Raw genomic sequence first — 19,962 nt, 5'->3', positions numbered from 1 at the left:
CTCATGAATAATGGATGGAAGCCTCCTTACCTGTCTGTCTGATAAGTTCCATGCATCCTTTTGGTGTACAGGGAATAAAGCAGTCTCCAAGGTCCCCTCTAGAGAGTTTCCCAGCATTGATGCTACTTAAGCTGCATTTTGAAAGAATAAAGGCCAAGTAAGATTCCCAGCCTCATTATCACTGTTTGAAGGGAAAAAAAAAACAAAAAAAAAAGTTTTCTTTCTGGAGTGCCTGTCATGCTCTCCAGGGGTGAAGTCAGTTTACCCATCTACATCCTTCTCAGGTGCAACAGCATTGGTTATTTTTTCTGTATTGATGGGTTTATCAGAGTCAAGTGGCAGCTGCACTATAAAGCCATGAACAGCAGGGTCTCCATTCAAAGAGGCAATGCACTTGAGGACCTACAAGTAAAGACCAAAAATGCAATGGCCGATAAACTGAAATATGACTGATGTAAATAAAAAACCATAATCCTATCTGGATTAAAAGATACACACAAGAAGTTTAGTTTTTCCACCCAAAAATATAATGACTCATATTTTTTTACTTTTTCAAAAATACCTGTTAAAGTCTAAATTTTATGTTGTAGTTTTTTAATTTAAAAGCTAAAAAATAATAATAATAAAAAAAAAACACATCAAAACCCTCAGCAGGTTGCAGCTGGTTTTTTTAATTAGTTAATATCTACAGGCAAGTAGTCTCTTTTTCATATAAAAAGAGAGGACAAACGTAAGTTCACCTATTGAGCTCAACACCAGTGTTATGTATTTTTTCATTACTGGCTATAACTACTTACATCAGCTTCTGTTGCTGTGTTTGGCAGTTTTATGTGATTGGCACTGATCCCAATCTGCAAATGAAAATACCAAAATTATATGATTTCTGAACTGACATCAGGGATTGATGTGGCTATTCTCCCAGTCCAGCCCAGTCACAGCTACATTCTATCACATTTCCCAGGTCTGTCTCCTGTTCCTGTGGCTACAGTCCTATTATTTGGAAATACTATCAATGAAAGAAGAAAGATTAGTGCTTTGCCTATATAGATCATTCCATACTTCAACTGTCCTATTCACCTTTTGACATGAACATAATCTGAACTTGACAGCATACTGCCTTGAAATGCCAGCAAAGAAGATGCTAGATATCACACAGGGAAACAGGGACTAATCTACATTCCCAGCCCTGCTATAGCATGTAACATACCACTTGGTGAAAGATGCAAGGCAACTTCAGTTACAAGACATTCAGGAAATATAAGCACATGGTGACAGGCCAGGAAAGACAGAGCATCAGCACTTCAGACACATGTAATCTAGGAGATGATCCCACAAGAAGTGGCACCAGCCCACACTGTTGTTACTGGAATACCCCACTTTGCTACACGTCAGGTTACACACCTACACTACTTACTTACAACAAAGAATTCAGGGCAACACTAGTTTCTCCAATACAGGCAAAGCTTAGACAAAACTATTTGATTTGCATCTGTGTTTTCATATTGAGATTGGACCTACTGTGGGAAGGTAAAAAGAAATATTAAGAGGTTGGGCATTACCTCAGCAGCAGCCTTCAGCTTCATATTAATGTAAAGGTTTGAATCATCCCGATTTCCAACCTAAGGATGAAAAGACAGTTGAGTCATGTTGTAGAATAGAGACCCAGATGCAGGCTGAGGTGGGCCTGACCCTTAGCTTCCTTTGAGGTACACCAAGATGGCAGAGGTATTCTTGAGTAACTTTAAAACACACTGGTAGAGGCTTTAAGCATGCGAAGCTAACAGGAAAGAGTTCCTATTTCCTCCATAAACACCATTTTCCCTGTTGAAAAACCTTATGAACACAGCGCTCTCCAAAGCAGAAAATACTACCTGCCATCTCATCTGAGAAAGTTAAATCTCTAGCTAATTAACATGATCAGCAGGCATTGGTAACATTCAATTATTGGATTAAGGCGCTCAGAAAAGTTGGGCCTCTCTGATATCCAGGAAACTTAATTTTATGCACATACATGTGCCTTTATGGAGCAAATTCTTCTACTACTGTTTCAAACTTTGAGCATTTTCCTGCCAAACAAAAAACACCAAAACTAGAACAAAGCAATGCACAAAGAGAAAGCGGCAAGTGGAGCAAATGCCTGTAGTTTTTTTACAGTACTGGGTGCTTACAGTACAGCTGCATTTCAGAAGACTCCTTGCATCATTCAGTATGTTTTATTAAAGTAATATTCCTTGTAACCATATGAAAATGAGAGGCAAATAAAGAAAAAGCTGATAAGCAAACTCTTGAAACCCCATTCCCTGATACTTGAGGACTATCCCTGGTGCTCACACAGATTACAAACTACAGGCGTGACTGCATTACCTGGTCACTCAGCATACACTGGTTCTTCTTCCCTAATGTTAGACAAAGGGGCTATCTCCCCTTTAAAGCCTGTTAGGTTTAGGAAAAGGTATGCCTCAGACAGGGCAGAAAAGAGTGCAGGGATCAGGAGACGTCAGTCAACAGACCACATCTATTTTGTGAAAGAGGTCATTCCTGACTATGGACAAAAAAATTCTTTGATCTCAGAGGACACTAGATACCTCTCAAGAAAAGAGCATGTATTGTGTGAGGTACTACATACCAGAAACAGCTACTTGTCCTAACTTAACTGAAAAATAGACAGCTGAGAGTATCTTTATTAGGAGATGAATGCCAAGCCCAGACTGTTTGGTAGCTTACAAAAGTGTCAGAAAGCCAAAAAGGAAAGAGGTTGTAAAGGACTCTGAGACAACCCAAGACTGAAGAGAACAAAGGCCAACCAAGAAAAAAAAAATCCAACATCATAAGACAGCTATTTTTTAAGACAATTCACAAGGTCATCAGTTCAGCAACTTCCATCAAAGTGACCCTTACTAAATTTTAAGACTTTCCTCCTTTTTTCTAAACACCTGAAGACAAGTTTTCTGTAGAGATTATCTTTTTAAAACTAATGTAAAAGAAAAGCGGAAAAACCCCAAACCACAGACAAGTTTGCTCATGGCATTCAAGAGGAGCATGGTCTTTATGGACTACAGTGGTCTTCACACCAGAATCCAGAGACAGGTATCAAGAGCTCTTCAGAAGCCTAGAATACTGAATAAGGACAGAAGACACTTCTCTAACCAGCCACTTACAATCCGTCAATGCTCTGTGGCCACAGTTTCTTCTTTTTACATGACACTTCCTACTGCTAGTTACCACCTGATCTAAGCATAAAGAATTTCCAATTTTTATAGCCACAAGCTAAAAGAAAACAAAACCCAAACAAATCACCTTAATTCTGCCAAATACGGGCCCAACCCTTGTACTGACAAGTACCTGTTTTCTCCGCAAGTGTTTCTGTGTGGACTCTAGCACTTACACTTCTGATTGACATCAAATTCAGAAATGGGATTTTGCTCCATCCCCCACACTCAAAGCCTCCTTGGCCAAAGGTGGTTTTGATTGGTTCCCCCCACCCCCTTGTCTCTCCATGTTCCGATTTAACAGCATAACAAATACTGTAATAAACACATTTCAGAGATTTCTGGTACAAACACGTTTCTGAAAGCTGACAGACTTCGTGGCTCACAGAAATGCAAAGACTTGGAATAGAGTCTACAAGCACTGCTTCTTCTTAATAGGCAAGAAGCCTACTTTCACCATTCCACAAACACACATGCTCAAACACAACTGCAAGGGTCTGATTTAATAAAGAAAAAACAGCAAAAATCCCCCAAATTGTTTCCAGGCCTCAGTACCTGGGGAAAAGTCATCTCAGAATTGTGATACTATCCTTCAGGGGAACTCCGCTCTTCTGTTCCTTTTAACTGTTATCTGTGCAAAGCAACTTTGATGAAGTTCACCAGCTGTGCACTTACCATTGCAATAGATTTTCTGTAGTTGTCATTAAAGAAAACAATACCTGCAAAATTGCAAGTCCTGGTCTGAAGCCTGGAAATTTCTCTTTCATCTCAACAACTTGCTGCTTTAGTCTCTCTCTCACTTGTCTGAAAAGGGGAAAACAAACAAACAAACAAGGCTGAAGTTAATCAAGCAGCTGAATTCTCATACAGTAGTAAGTCAGGAATTGAAAAGATGACATGTAGGCAGACTGGTAAGTATGTACTTATGCCCAAGTACTTGGGTCCCAGCAACCTCCAAAGAAGGTTAATGTCCATAAGTCTCTTCAAACACTTTGGAAGTTTCAAACTTACTTAACATCTTCTGGGGTTTATGTTGTTTTGGTGCTTTTTTTAAATAATTCTACTTTGTGCTTCTTCACCCTCCTCTTTTCCACCTCATAGGACACAAGTCAAAAGAAAAAAACAAAACCAACAACACCAACCAAAAAAACTAACCAAAATTTGTCATGGAAATTCCTGGGATTTCAGAAACACATCCTCTTTCCACATATGCCATAACAAATCTACCTGTTTTCCACAAGCACTAGTCAATGGTGTCACATATGCTGTCCTGGTAAAGCATGATGGATCTATAGTGGTAAAACTGTAAAATAGCTAAACAAACGGAAGGTACCTGCAGATACACCTCTCTCAGTTGGTCAATACTATGTGTTTCTATTTCCTGCCTGCTTGGCCTAACCAAGCTGGATAGGCTGCAGTCCTACACTCACCTTTCTGCCTCCTGCCTGCTTCTGAGGTTGCCAACATACATGTGAGAAAATGCCCCCAGCCCAACGGTTGCCAAACAAGACAAAGATTTTTCCATGGGAGCAAGAAAGAGAATGGGAGGTAGACAGACTTTGGCCTCTTCAGGAACCTGCTTCGGAAGGTTCCATGGGATACAGCCCTAGAGGGCAGAGGGGCCCAAGACTGTTGGTTGATATTCAAGGACCACCTGCGGCAAGCTCAGGAGTGTTGCATCCCAACTAGAAGGAAGTGCAGCAGGAGGGCCAGGAGACCTCCTTGGACGGATAAGGAGCTGCTGAGGAAAATTCAAGTGAAAAAAAGAGGCTTATAATAAGCGGAAGCAAGGACAGGTGGCATGGGAAGAGTACAGGGATGTTGTCCGAGAAGCTGGGGAGCAGGTTAGGAAAGCTAAGGCTCAGTTAGAATTAAACTTAGCTAGCGGTATTAAAGATAACAGGAAGGGATTCTACAGGTACATAGCAAATAAAAAACAGACTAGGGAGAATGTAGGCCCCCTCAGGAAGCTCTCAGGAGAACTGGCTACCCAGGATTTGGAGAAGGCTGAAGTTCTTCACTGCCAAAGGCTCTGACTGCACCACCCAAGTCTTGGAAGGCTGATGCAGGGACTGCGAGAATGAAGGCCTTGGGCCCACTGTAGAAGAGGAGCTGGTTCAAGACCATCTTAAAAATCTGAATGTGCACAAGTCCATAGGACCTGATGAGATCCATCCGCGGGTCCTGAAGGAGCTGGTGAATGAAGTTGTGAAGCTGCTGTCCATCATATTTGAGAAATCATGGCAGTCAGGTGAAGTTCCCAATGACTGGAAAAAGGGAAATACAACCCCTATTTTCAAGAAGGGGAAAATGGATGACCCAGGGAATTACAGACCAGTCAGCCTCACCCCTGTGACTGGCAAGATCTTGGAGCAGATTCTCCTGGAAGGCATGCTAACGCACATGAAAAGCAACAAGGTGCTTGGTGACAGCCAGCATGGCTTCACTAAGGGGAAATCCTGCCTGACCAGTTTGGTAGCCTTCTATGATGAGGCTACAGAACTGATGGACAGGGGTAGAGCAGTTGATGTCATCTACCTGGACGTGTGCAAAGCGTTTGACACTGTCCCACATGACATCCTTGTCTCTAAATGGGAGAGACATCAATTTGATGGATGGACCATTTGGTGGATAAAGAACTGGCTGGATGGCCACACGCAAAGAGTTGTGGTCAATGGCTCAATGTCCAGCTGGAGACCAGTAATGAGTGGTGTCCCTCAGGGATCGGTGCTGGGACCGGTCTTGTTCAACATCTTTGTCGCTGACATGGACAGGGGGATTGAGTGTGCCCTCAGCAAGTTTGCCGATGACACCAAGCTGTGTGGTTCGGTTGATACGCTGGAGGGAAGGAATGCCATCCAGAGGGACCTTGACACACTTGTGAGGTGGGCTGATGCCAACCTCATGAAGTTTAACCATGCCAAGTGCAAGGTCCTACACCTGGGTTAGAGCAATCCCAGGCACAGATACAGGCTGGGCAGAGAAGAGATTCAGAGCAGCCCTGTGGCGAAGGACTTGGGGGTGCTGGTTGATGAGAAAATGAACATGAGCCGGCTTCAGTGTGCGCTTGCAGCCCAGAAAGCCAACCGTATCCTGGGCTGCATCAAAAGGAGCGTGACCAGCAGGTCCAAGGTGATCCTGCCCCTCTACTTGGCTCTTGTGAGACCTCACCTGGAGTATTGTGTGCAGTTCTGGTGTCCTCAACATAAAAAGGACATGGAACTGTTGGAACAAGTCCAGAGGAGGGCCACGAGGATGATCAGGGGACTGGAGCACCTCCTGTATGAAGACAGGCTGAGGAAGTTGGAGCTGTTCAGCCTGGAGAAAAGAAGGCTGCGTGGAGACCTCATAGCAGCCTTCCAGTATCTGAAGGGGGCGTATAGGGATGCTGGAGAGGGACTCTTCATTAGAGACTGTAGTGACAGGACAAGGGGTAACAGGTTAAAACTTAAACAGGGGAAGTTTAGATTGGATATAAGGAGGAAATTCTTTCCTGTTAGGGTGGTGAGGCACTGGAATAGGTTGCCCAGGGAGGTTGTGAATGCTCCATCCCTGGCAGTGGTCAAGGCCAGGTTGGACGAGGCCTTGGGTGATATGATTTAGCGTTAGGTGTCCCTGCCCACGGCAGGGGGGTTGGAACTAGATGATCTTAAGGTTCTTTCCAACCCTAATGATTCTATGACAGAGGAGAAGCTGTGAGGAAAATTAGCTAAACCCTTCTACACAGCTCAGATGATGTCTTTAGGAAAAAAGTTTAAAGGTACAATTATTAAAACACAACTTTGAAGGGAAGCATGAGAGGATTCACTGATGAGTTAATCTCTGATGTCAATTCATGTCAGTTCACTCTGTAATGTTTTAGAAATAGCAAGTATCCATCACCAATATATTAGCCACAGACAGCTCAAAAGCCACTGTCACCACCCTCCCTAGCCTTGCACTCCAACTTCTCTGTCTGGGCCACGAGCATGATTCTCCACCTGGGAAGGTGGTAGGAAAGTGGCCCCAGTGCCAGGCTGTTGTGGTTTTTCAAATTTAAAATTCTCCCAAAAGCTCAGGTGCAGCCTAGCACCACTGGTCTGTCTACACACAAGAGGCATTCAGGATTCAGAGAGAACTGACCAATTGTGCCCATCTCATGGGCTCACAGAGCTGGAAGGAGATGGTAGCACTTGACTGCAAATGTACTTAGAAGCAAAAGAAACATAAGCAAAGCTCACAGGACACCATTAGAGGCTTGACAGGTCTGTCCTTCTCCATGTGACCTCCAGCCCGTGTCCCACCTGCTATTCTCAGAGATGAGAAGGCACTACCATCACACTCAGCAAATCCAAACACCCTATGGGTTCAGACACAGATGGTTTCCTTATGTTCACCCACCCTCAAATCAGTATCACAAGGTCTCCCCAGACTGGAGGAGGTCCTGTTGTTGCCAGTTCATTAAAAATGCAAAGAGCAAGGGTACAGGGACAGAGTAAGTAGCTGATGCCAGCTGGAAGGCTGCAATTCCTGCTATACAGGAAAATTCCAAGATGACAGCCAGTGAAGTCAAGTCTACCCTTCAACTATGAGCTCCAAATCACAAATGCAAGAGGCAAAAAGGGAAATGCAAGCAGCATACAGCTCTGCTGCAACCCAGCAGCACTGATCCCAAGGGACAGTTTCAGCTGGCCCAGCCAGAAGCAGCCCTAAGGCTGTTCTAAGCTCTGCCTCAGGGTAAATCACAGCCTCCTGCTACATCCCAAATCATGTATCTCTCCTGCTGCATCCCAAATCACATGGTCAGAGCTCCACTGTACCTGAAGAGAGGGTTCAGAGTACTTTTAGGTGTGTGTGTCTAGCCAAGCTGTACAAAGTCTCTTAACAAGCTTCAGTAAAAGAGCTTGTTTTCAACCTTGTTTAAGAAATAGTAGTTTCTAGGCTTCCTTTAGCTATCACCTCTGTAAAACACCTGACACTACGACTGGCTGATGAGTTCAGAAAACAATGTTACAGCAAGCCCTGTCCTAGCAATTCTTCATGCTGAAGTGACAAAAGTTAAATCTGCTGGGTAGCAAAATCAACTGCCTCTCCTTACACTCCTGCTGTAAGGCCCCAGGGAAGGCTCCAAATCTACAGCAGCAGACACAACAGGGCCTGAGCTCACAAGCAGCACATAACAGCAACGCAATGATCTCAAGGAGCATCAGAAGCCTACTGCACATGTCCTGTGCGTGCGTCCTGGTCCGGCGGGCCAGCTCTTTGAAGGAGCTATTTCTGACAACAGTCTCTGGTGTTCCAGTAAGGAAAGCACATCACTGATTTGTCGCCTAAAAGCAAAAAGAAATGCAAACAAACACAAAACATATGAGAGCTCTACTGCATCATAAATTATGATTGAGTGCGCCCTCAGCAAGTCTGCCGATGACACCAAGCTGTGTGGTTCAGTTGATACCCTGAAGGGAAGGAATGCCATCCAGAGGGACCTTGACACTCTTGTGAGGTGGGCTGATGCCAACCTCATGAAGTTTAACCATGACAAGTGCAAGGTCCTACACCTGGGTTAGAGCAATCCCAGGCACAGATACAGGCTGGGCAGAGAAGAGATTCAGAGCAGCCCTGTGGAGAAGGACTTGGGGGTGCTGGTTGATGAGAAAATGAACATGAGCCGGCTTCAGTGTGCGCTTGCAGCCCAGAAAGCCAACTGTACCCTGGGCTGCATCAAAAGGAGCGTGACCAGCAGGTCGAAGGAGGTGATCCTGCCCCTCTACTCTGCTCTTGTGAGACCTCACCTGGAGTATTGTATGCAGTTCTGGTGTCCTCAACATAAAAAGGACATGGAACTGTTGGAACAAGTCCGGAGAAGGGCCATGAGGATGATCGGGGCACTGGAGCACCTCCTGTATGAAGACAGGCTGAGGAAGTTGGAGCTGTTCAGCCTGGAGAAAAGAAGGCTGCGTGGAGACCTCATAGCAGCCTTCCAGTATCTGAAGAGGGCCTATAGGGATGCTGGAGAGGGACTCTTCATTAAAGACTGTAGTGACAGGACAAGGGGTAATGGGCTAAAACTTAAACAGGGGAAGTTTAGATTGGATATAAGGAGGAAATTCTTTCCTGTTAGGGTGGTGAGGCACTGGAATAGGTTGCCCAGGGAGGTTGTGAATGCTCCATCCCTGGCAGTGGTCAAGGCCAGGTTGGACGAGGCCTTGGGTGATATGGTTTAGCGTAAGGTGCCCCTGCCCATGGCAGGGGGGTTAGAACTAGATGATCTTAAGGTCCTTTCCAACCCTAAGTATTCTATGATTCTATGATACTAGACAGGCAACTGGAAAGGGTCTCAGGTCTGGGTTTTACTTTCAATCCAGCCTTCTCAGTGGAGGAGAAACAAGCCCACCCAAGGGTGTAGTTTCTCTCTGTCCTCTGTGAAGCGGGGCAGTGGCATGATTTTACCCCCAGCAGCCATGACTATTCACATATTACACTGCTGTACTCTCTGTAATTAGACATTAGTTCACTTCCCTTTCAGCTACAGAAAAGTACCTTCGTTCACTTCAAGAAACTTAACACACACAGCAGCGCTGATTTGCTTTAGGAGCTTTAAATCAAGAATCACTTGTTAGACAGCCACCTAGTGTTAAGTACCACTGCTCTCTAGTTACCACAAAAGTCACAGGTGCAAAGGTTTGAGAGAATATTAAGGGAAAAATAAATCCCGTTTTAACTCTGCAGACTTACAAATACATTACAAAACAATCTTTGAAAGCCAGCAGCTATTTAGTGATGCAGTTTGCAAAATTTTATTGTGGACTTCAGGTCTTCACAAAGATAAAAGTTCATATTGTTAAATCAACATCTTTTTACTAGCTGTATGAAAACATTTTTAAGTCTTCAGACACAAATTTGCAATTGCATGTGTCTGTTTCTCCAAAATCCCTCTGACGCTAAGACCTATGCGCCCTTCTACAAACTCACAGTGCAAACAAGGGTCCAGGGTCCACACAGGTTAAGGACAGCACATGGCTCTAAGCATACAGTGCAAAAGCCAGATCCAAAGATTAAAGAACCTGTTAGCCTTTCTTTCTCTAGACTGCAACAGAGGGCTGAATTTAAACTCATTACGTGAATTTTCCAGAACAACAAAGGACAAACCATACTCCTCCAGCTCTACTGTAAAAGGAGATTCTTGTCTCCCATACCTCCCATTGTCAGTGCCTCCCACCACCACACCCATGGGATTACATATATGCAATGGCTTGGATATTGAGCACACACACAGCCATACTGAAGATGACACCAGGCTGTTTCTGTCCCTTTCTACGAGCAGTACTGGACCACACAGTCCACTTTAACTTAGCACATCCACATGTGGTACACTTCAGTGCATGCCTGAAACATTCTGGGTAGGACGTGGCAAACAGATCTCACAGATGAGAATATTTTTTTTTAGTTCAGGCTAGAATTAGCTGCAGTTTCAACAGGAACTCCAAAAAAACTTTTGAGGCCCAGTCTGAAAAAAGCTGAACAGTTGTCTTTACTGCAGTTACCTCCAGTTACAAGCTGAGCGTGATCATTGCTATATCCAGTACCTTAAACTCAACGCACTACCTGGCCCATCCCTAAGGGCTGGGAGGTATGTTAAGTTTTCCCTGCCATCACAACGCATCAGCCGCTCATCCACTCCAGGAATGTTCGTACATTCCTGGCGCCATCAAACAATTCAGGCCAAGTGAGGGGTTTCCAAACCTGGGCTACTTAACATGATAATGACTGAATACACTCACTCCTGTGAACATAAGCTGTAAAGAGGAGCCACTATGATGTTTTGCTTTGAGTATGTATTTTCAGAGACAGTATTTTTACTTTAAGGGAATACTAGCAACAAAAGGTTGAGAATACTCTATTTTGATTCCCTCCAGCTCTCCATACGCTGCATACTTGAAACACTGTTTCTCTTCATCTTATTAGCAATTTGTTCACTGTTCTGTTGTGCAGTACATTACCTTTTGCAACTCATTTGCAATGAGGCAAATTTAATTTGCAGCAAAATCTAAGGATGAATTACTAAACAGCCACTCAGAGAAGTAGAGGAAAGCCACTCTGACATAATTAGTCAGCTCAAACATTTTATTCCAACATTACGCAGACTGTCCAGGTACAAGAGTTTGCTTCTACTTGAAAGAAGCAGCCTTAGCAAGAGAAGCATTAACTTAAGCACCACACAATGTCTGCTGCCCTGTATGTTCTCCTTCCCATACATGACATAACCAAGCTTACTATCTTCAGGTAATATTCAAAGCCACTGAAAACATCTATTTTTCTTTGTACCCTTTCTGAGCCTTCCAAGACTTACCAGGTGTGAACTAGCTTTATATCAAGTTTTCCTTACAGAGGCAAGGAAGCTCTCACTCTCTCTCAAAGTATTTCTTCTCTTTACATGTTTCACAAAAATACGAATGGCACTGTCTACCTGATTTTTGTTTAAATAACTGATATGACTCTGAATTACAATATTTTTTCACCTTTTTGGGGGGAAGGGATGTTTGGTGGCAGGAGAAGAAAGTTCACAATATTTACGAGTTTTGATTTAACACACAGAGAAACACAGATGTAGCTGTAACACTACTTCATCAATTCACCTCATTTGTTAATATTTGACTGACTTACAAACACTTTTCTGGACTAAAGGATAAAGTAACAAAACCCACCCTCTACAAGACAGTCACTGAAAAGATTCTACAGTTGATGTAACCAGAAACATTCCCCCTTTCTACAACAGGCAATTCAGCTGAAATTTCCTAGGGACAAAAAGCACACTCCTATTGCTGCTTGTGCTGCTGCAGACTCTTGGCCAGGAGGTGAGCTCCCAGTGAAAATCCTCTGGACCAGCGTTTCTCTAGAGGGCCTGGAGAAACGGACAAGTATCTGCGGGGTGGATAGCACATCTCCTCATGCCTCATTCAAGCACTCCAGTAGGAAAAAGACTGCCGACAGTGTAAGATGAAGCACAAAAACCAGACTGCAATACCCAAGTGGAACTAGCCCAAAAATTACTGGGTAAAAAAATTTACAAGCACTCTTTCATCATCAATATTCAGATTCAAGACATATTAGGCCTACTTTTCAGAAATGCTCCATTGTCACTCAGATGTAGACTGTTGTACATACCCACACTTAGGTCTAACCACTTTTCTAGATTTCTTTAGACCATTTCAAATTTACCCTTTCTGTCCAAATTCCCTGGTTATAGACAGGGGATACCGAACAAAGCTACCTAACCAAACCTTGTTTGCACAGAACATAACAGTGCAAACAAGGTTTGGCAAACAGTTTAGCAAAGGGTAATACTTCGCTAAACACTGCACTTTGCTAGGGTTAGGGAAATGGATTTAGCTTTCTTACCAGATGTGCATGTGAAGTAGCAGCAGGAAGAGCAAACAAACTGAAAGCCACAACACAGGCTCACCTATACGCAGGGCTTGCCAGCTAAGTAAAAGCTGAACAGCAGAAAAAAAAACCTTTTCCTTTAGGGTCTGCCAAATCTTCCAAATAGCTTTAGCAGGACACCCATGAACATTCATCTTCATGTTATCCAGTACATGCATTAAAGTATTTTTCCATAAAAAGGAGTGACCAATGCCTGCACGGTATGAACACAGAGACCATACTTAAAGCACATGCTCCCAACTCCTGCTTGTAAACCATCCTAGCATGAATCTATAAAGAGTGCACGTCAGCTAGCACCTTCACACCTCACTGTGCAGAGATCCTGAGCCACCCTACAGGGATGGTGCTGCACACTGCCACCGAGAACCAAGCAGAGGCACCCCTGGCCTTCTGGATGGGATGTGTGTGTGGGGGGGGGTTGGGGTGTGCGTGTACAGACAGCACTTTACGTTCTTCTGATCTTCAGTGCTACCTTTATTTAATAACTCCCACAATTTCCAGCCGCAAAAAGTGAGCTTTGACTACAACGTAGTGAAAAAACTGCAGGGTATCTTTAAACCTCTGCCCCTGGCAGAGCCAAAGCAAAAGCCACCCCAGGCCCATTCCACTGCTGCCCCCCTCCGTCCCGACAGCCACACCAGGCTCCTTCTCGATCTCAGCCACCTCAAGGGGCAAAAATCCCCTCGGCTACCCCCAGGCTCCCACCCGAGGCAGCCCCAGCCCCACGCAGCGCCGGGCTCTTGGCGGGAAGGATGGGCGGGCGGGCGGGCCCCTGAAAGTACGTACGCGGAGACTATCTTGCCGCTGAGGATCTCAGCAGGGGCCATAGCGAGGGCAGGAAAACAGCGGCCGAGCACGACAGGACTCTCCGAGCGTCTGCGAGATGCGCTGCCCCCGCAGCTGACCTCCTACCGCGCCACACGTGCCCCCGCGCTTTCGGCGGTCACCGGACCCACCGCGCAAGCGCTGCCCCCGCCCCTGCGGAGGGAGGGGAGGGATGCCGAGGGGCGGTTATGGGTTCTCGAGGCAGGGGAGGTTGTGTCATGGGTTCGGTTGTTCCCGTTCGGCTGCTGTGAGGAGAAGGGGTTAGAGCGGCGCGGTGAAATGGCGGCCAAAGCGTCACAGTGCCGCCGGTCCTGGCTTTTCCGGCGCCCTGCCCCGCTCTGCTGAGAGCGGCTTAGAGGGTGGGGCTGGCTGCTGGCTGCTGGCGGTGGGAGTGGAGGAGGGCGAACGATGCGTTCGGGGCTGGGGGCGCTGGTCTCCCATGTTGGGTCTGCACGGTGGATCCCTGGCTCTACGTTGAAAGAAAATCGCAGATCCGTATAAGAATTATCTCTTGCGTTTCATGTCCTGGGGCTGCACTGTGGTACCCTTGAGAAGTTATGCTGAGAGTCGTTTATTTGGTCAATATAAAGCCACCAACACACTGGCTAGCCAGTGTAGAAAGAGGGGGATGAAGGGGAGGGGTGGGATTGTGGCCTGTTTATAGAAATTGTCACAGGTGAGAAACAGGTTCCTAGCAGTTGCTTCCAAGGGCTGTACTTGATGTGAGTAATACCGTTAAGACTGGTGAAGGTGTAGTTTCCTGTCAGGTCAGTGCAGTTGTCTATGTGTGCTGTTACCTATACAACCAAGGCTTGCCCTTGTGCTGCAGGCCAGCACAGACGTTTTAGGACCTTGCTGAGAGATTCAGCTTTCAGTGGTTTTCTCACAGATATGGCAAATAGCCAGAGTTGGAAATAGGAAAAGCAGTTAAATGCCACTGAGGCAGGCTTGCTCAGGCAAGATAATGCCATGGCCCAGAGAAGTTAAAGAACTCATAAATGTTCTCTGCTAATATCTAGCATACAGTTAGAGAACAGGACCACAACACAAAACCAGTGACAAAAAAGGCAGGGACAGGGAACTGGCAAATTGGGATCGATGATGGGGTGGGCCCCACAGCATTTGGTTGCTGTTGGGGAGCAGTAGCATATTCCTGTGCCTGCAGTAAAGCAATACTCCTTGTACTGTAGCCACAGCTGTCACATGAAAGAAATGGGATAACCTCTCTGCAGATTAACAAGCAATGAGGAATAGGAGCTGGATGCTAAAACAACAGTGTTCCTGCTGAGAGTTTCAGACTTAAAAGCCTTGTGTGAAATGCTTTCACATAGATTTTTGCTTTACATAGAATGCATAGATTTGGAAAAATAATGTGTCTGTTTCAAAGAGTTTGCTGAGAAAGCATTCAATCCTGCTGTTCCCTAATGTAGTTGGTTCACAAAGGGATTTGGGGAACCATCAGATTTTGAGAAGGAAGAAGTGCAGGCTTTGCAGTTTCCACCTAGGGCACAAAACTGTGAGGACAGAAATACACAAGCCCTTCTGTTTCAGAAGCTTTATGGTTGCTTCTCTGGTGTTCTGGGAGGGGAATATAATCGATATATAGTTCAAAACTTCTCTGAGGATAAGGCTTTTCTTCTTTGTGTTTCCTTTCATGGCAAGTGACATTTTTTCTCCTTTTTCTGCTTTTTCTCTTTAGGGGAGAGTTTGTTACCTTGAGTGGTTAAGCTATCTTAAATTAACAATATGTTGTAATTGTAGGATTAAAGGTCAGAAATTTCTCTTTAGAAGTGACTTGGAAAAGACAAAAGGCTGTCTTTTAGGGCTGTTATATGCTAAATAGGAAAAGCTAGAAAGAGCTCCTCTTTTTTTCATTATGTATTCCCTGTATTTCCTGGAATGCTCAACAGGCACTTGCAGTATTATACAATCAAGACTGAGATTACACAATTAACTGAGAGAAGGGATTTTTGTAGGCTACTTAAAATTCTGTGCTTTGTTTCTTCTGTTGCCTTTTTCTGAGGCATGAATAAAGTCTTGGGGGGGGGGGGGGAACGACGGCACGTACGACGACTTGGTGTTTTTTGAAAAATGCAAGAGATGGACTCCTTCAATTAAGGACAGGATAAGCTCACAAAACAAAAGATTTGACCCTCAGGATCGTAATGTAAAAATGTAAAAAAAGAAAAAGCTACCTTATTTAAAATATTCAGATGACCTTATTTGCAGGAGCTGTGGATTCCTGCCCAGAGTTGCTAGCTTGCATGATTTGCATACGTGTGAGTATTAATCTTACTTACTGCTTTTTTTTTATTTAAATGCCTCAGCTCCTGAAAAATAAAGTCTCATGATGACAGATAAAACTTGGGAAATTATCTGAATTTATTGTAGTCGAAAAACCTGAATCTGTTGAGTCTGAAAAACAGGAACTAAAAATAATTTTAACAACTTCTACTACTTCACTGGTTTTGAGCTAAATTCTCCTTTTTTGGGAAGGGATAGACTCATGAATTTGAAGTGCTTATGATGGAAAATCAGATTAGCTAATGTCCTTGTATCATAGCAGGACATTCTTTTGTATTTCTGGCTTGTCTCATGTGGCAGTCAAGTGCTAAAGCTGAGACTGTTACTCAGAAGTTGTGTGTGTCACACCTTTATGTAAGAACATGTTTTTAAACATTTATTCTTAATTATCATCCTGAGGTCAAAATACTGGAAACGGTATAGGAAAGGTTCAAAAATGGGATTATGTGATGAGAAGTGGCTGAACAGACCTTTCTGATCATGTCAGAGCCAAATCCAGCTCCAAAATGCAGTAAAAAAGTTCAAGCTACTGTTGACATATAGGAAAACTCGGAGAAACAGTGGCAAAGGAGGCAAACATGGTGAAAATGTTTACAAAGTTGGCAGCAATGGCCAATGTTTTGTTTTTTCAATGCAATTCTTCTGACCATATAAATGCAAAAGGATGAAAAAAAAAAAGGCTAATACCATTATAAGAACAGACAGCCCTGAGCATATGCTGCTTTGTACCAAAGCAGACTTATTTTCTAATGGCTGCTAGGATGAAGAAGGATAAAACCATTTACTTCAAAATAGGCTGAAGCCTGAGGGTAAGAGACCTCTGAGTGTTGCCCCAGAACAGTTGTTCTGCTCATTCACCTCCCTGACAGACATCTCTGGGTCTGGTTTGGCAACTCCCCCAGTTTGATTGTTTATCTTTGCATCCAGCCCCTCTTACCCAACAAGTCAAAAGTCATGGAGGCTGATCTTTAAAAAAAGCCATGAAGGCTGCAAAATTCATGCCAGAAAGACTTTCAGTGTTACTTATGAGCTAGTGAAGGAGGACTGGAAAAATTCAATTAGCTCCATAAACCTTGGTTAGAAAAGAAGTTTTGAGAAAGCTTGTTTGCAGGAGCACACCAGAAGAACAGTATTAGGCTTTGATTCTTCAGATGCTTAAAGGAAGCTTTTCCTTCTTAGAGATGCCCCACTGAACAAAGCAGGATTGGTTAAATGAATGATATTACTCTAGAATGTACCCTAACTACCATGATGGAGAACACAATTTTATAAGGGGGTAACAGTGACATATTTAAATACGTGCTATTGGTCAACTTGCCCTTTGATCAGATCATGCTTTGAAATAGCTGTTATAGCTAAGCTGTATTAATGTAATAGTAGGTAGCATGGGATAACATTTATTCCATCATAACATGTTTCCTCAGTATAGTTATCCCATAATCTGTTTAGCTGCCTCATGTGCCACATTTATTTTTGATATTTCGGGGAAATAACAAGTTGTGATGCAGGCAGCTGTTGGACAGTCACTGAAAATGGAGGTGACCTCGGTTAAGATCGTATTTGCTCTCTGGCTTTCTCAGGGTTCCTGGTCTAATGCTTGAACTAGGAGAACAGGGACTTAAACTGTTAAAAAGCAGTTTTAACTACAATGAACTGATTTTCTGGAAAACAAGGTATTTCCATCACAGGTTTTTCTGACAGAGAGGTAAAGCTGTGTCCCACATGTAGCAAACAGGCCTCTGAAGTGCTGAAGTGAGTGTACACATGCCTATATAGATGTGCATGTATTTCTTAGCATATATGCCTTATATTACAAACCTTCGTGTCCCAAAAGTTCATCAGCTTCTAGTTGGAGCAAGCACATTTCTGACCTTTCCTTTTGCCTAATAGTTGAGTGATTTGTTTGGTATTTAAAACAAGAACTGCTCCATTTATAAATGAGGCACAGCCTGGTGGAGGCACCAGATTCAGAGACGCATTGCTAATGTTTGCCCTGAGGCTGTGGATTGTGTCTGTTCCCTCATGCTCAGCTGCATCAGAGAAAAAAAGCAGTAAATTAACCTTGGAAGGCTGCAGAGCTTTACTGTCTCCACATCTCTGGAAGAAGGATTTCTCAAAAGAACAGCAGGACTTGCGCATGTCTACTACTGTGAGCTCTCCCTGAGCTTTTCAATTCATAAATCAGCTTGAGATCTGATGAGAAAGGCTGTGCCATGAAATGGTCTGTCCTTTGCTGATGTCCACAAGAGCTTCAAATAATCCAGGAGAGCAGTGTAATGTTTTGTCCTATGGCGTGTGTCAGCTGTAGCTGGCAAAAAGCACAGTAAAGACCCTTCTGGTCCCCTCCAGCCTTTGTTTTGAAGCTAAGCATTTTGAAAACCTTTAATTTGCACACCTTGGTGAAGTTGCTGAGCTTGCACATGGGGGTAGTTTTGCTCTGGAGCCCCAGTGCTTTGCAGAGCAAACCATGATAAGCCTGTGCTTAGAAACTGTGCCTAGGCAGAGCCTGTAGACTTGGTGTGGAACAGCAATACGGTGAGCTTGGTAGAGGGTAATCTGCTTGGCCTGTGATTCCTTTTTATGGTCTAGAACTCTGGAGAAGAAAATGAATAATCCTTCAAGAGGAGCTCTGCCAAGCTGTCATGTTATTGGTGTTACAGGTGTCTCTTGTGCCCACCATAGCAACATAGGACTGGCAGGCTGATTCTGAAGGAGACAGTCCCTGTACTGGTTACAAAGCAAAGAAGTTTGTAGCAACAAGTGAACAAGAAAGAGCAGATTTGGCCCTAAGGACTTTCATGCAGTGTAACATTGATGCTAGTTTAGACATTGATCCTGTGAACATATGTGGTGAGATGTCAGTAAAGGACAAGATAAGCAGCATGGCCTGAGCTGCTGCTACAGGAACACGTTTGGGGCCTGAGTCTTTCTTCCCTTTTCCTTTGAGGATTCAGGTAGCATTCCTGGAGCTTTGTGAAAGGATCTGCTGAATAGAACAAATAATTTTTCCTCTTTATGGACAGATTTTTATTCCCACCCATATTGCTTTCTATCATTTTACCAGTTACAGGATGACACATTTTGTGCTACAGGCAGCCTATATGGCTTTCAGGAGCAGCAGCCTCTCAGGGAGGCAGACTCTCAGGGGGATGTAGATGTAATAACTGATGCTGGTAGCTCTTAATGTAATATTTATTGTGTCTTATTTAATTGAGGTAGTTACAAGGGGAAGAAAATTCATGTTATTACCTAAAATTGCGTACAAACACAAATATACACTCACGCTTCCCTTTAGTCTCTGTGATTTACCATTTTCAGTTGCCCCAGCGATGCTCAGTTAACAGGAAAAGCAATTGGGGTACAGAGCTTGGCTTTTGTCCTGGCTGTTTCCCACCAGGACCCTTCTTACAGATGATGCCGGCTTAGATTCAGAAGATATATATCATGTTAGAAAGAGGACTTCTATGAAGGAGCCTGGCCAATTTGTCTGCTTGCCATTGCCCATATGACATCCCTTCAAGATCATGGGAGGAGATGGTAGGGAATGGATGAGTCTCTTGGGTGCTGGTGTCCTGCCAAACAGCACTGCAGGATAGATGTGGCAGAGCCTGTGCTGAGCATCTGGACAAGTTCAGTCTTTCCTTCTAAGTGTCCCAAATCTCACCATGACATGAACATGTTCTTCTGGGCTTGGACTCATAACCAGGCAGCTTGACTGCAAGATGAATTTGGGCTTAAAAGTGATCAGGCCGACTTACTTGAAATGGGTCAAGAGCAGTACGCAGGTCTATACCAAACATCCCAGCTCATGGTCTCTTGTGCTAATCACTGTGAACATGGCACACTCGGTCGAAGAAAAGATACCTCATGTGACTGTCACTGTACTTACGGCAGCAAGATTTCCTGCAAAGATACGCCAACTTTCTATGTTTGTGCAATGGGATGCAGTCAAATAAATGTATCCAGTCTAACTGCTGATATCCTCATGGATCAGTGTCCCCAACAGGCAGAGCCAGTGTTAGACACATGGGTTCAAGGCATTAAGATGTGGACCCCTACTTCCTATCCATGTGCTTAATTGCTTGCACTCTGTGTAGCTTATTTCAGTCCTTCACATCTTGAGCTCCAGTTAATTGTGAAAAACTGGCAGAACAGATACATTTAAAAGCTCTACATTTGTAATAATTTTCAGATTGGAAGA

General features: G+C 44.0%; 1 protein-coding gene across 1 annotated transcript in view; it reads right to left on the bottom strand.

The window, feature by feature from the left end:
• The window catches only part of MTHFD1 (methylenetetrahydrofolate dehydrogenase, cyclohydrolase and formyltetrahydrofolate synthetase 1), a 45,081-nt gene extending 31,563 nt beyond the window's left edge, over positions 1–13,518 (bottom strand). Inside the window, exons 1-6 of the mRNA XM_057416080.1 lie at positions 13,419–13,518; positions 3,929–4,013; positions 1,560–1,619; positions 798–851; positions 266–402; positions 31–131 (exon numbers count right to left, since the gene is read on the bottom strand). Of these exons, the coding sequence (XP_057272063.1) occupies positions 31–131; positions 266–402; positions 798–851; positions 1,560–1,619; positions 3,929–4,013; positions 13,419–13,459 (478 nt within the window). The 5' untranslated portion in view covers positions 13,460–13,518. The remainder of the gene's footprint in view (positions 1–30; positions 132–265; positions 403–797; positions 852–1,559; positions 1,620–3,928; positions 4,014–13,418) is intronic.
• Positions 13,519–19,962: the final 6,444 nt, after the last annotated feature.

This window comes from Pezoporus wallicus, unplaced genomic scaffold (genome assembly GCF_028554395.1).
Source record: "Pezoporus wallicus isolate ANWC-B61680 ecotype Strahan unplaced genomic scaffold, APGP_CSIRO_Pwel_v1 scaffold_2146, whole genome shotgun sequence".
Classification (NCBI taxonomy): domain Eukaryota; kingdom Metazoa; phylum Chordata; class Aves; order Psittaciformes; family Psittacidae; genus Pezoporus; species Pezoporus wallicus.
The sequence above is the reverse complement of the archived record's forward strand: the minus strand, read 5'-3'. Positions and strand labels throughout refer to the sequence as shown.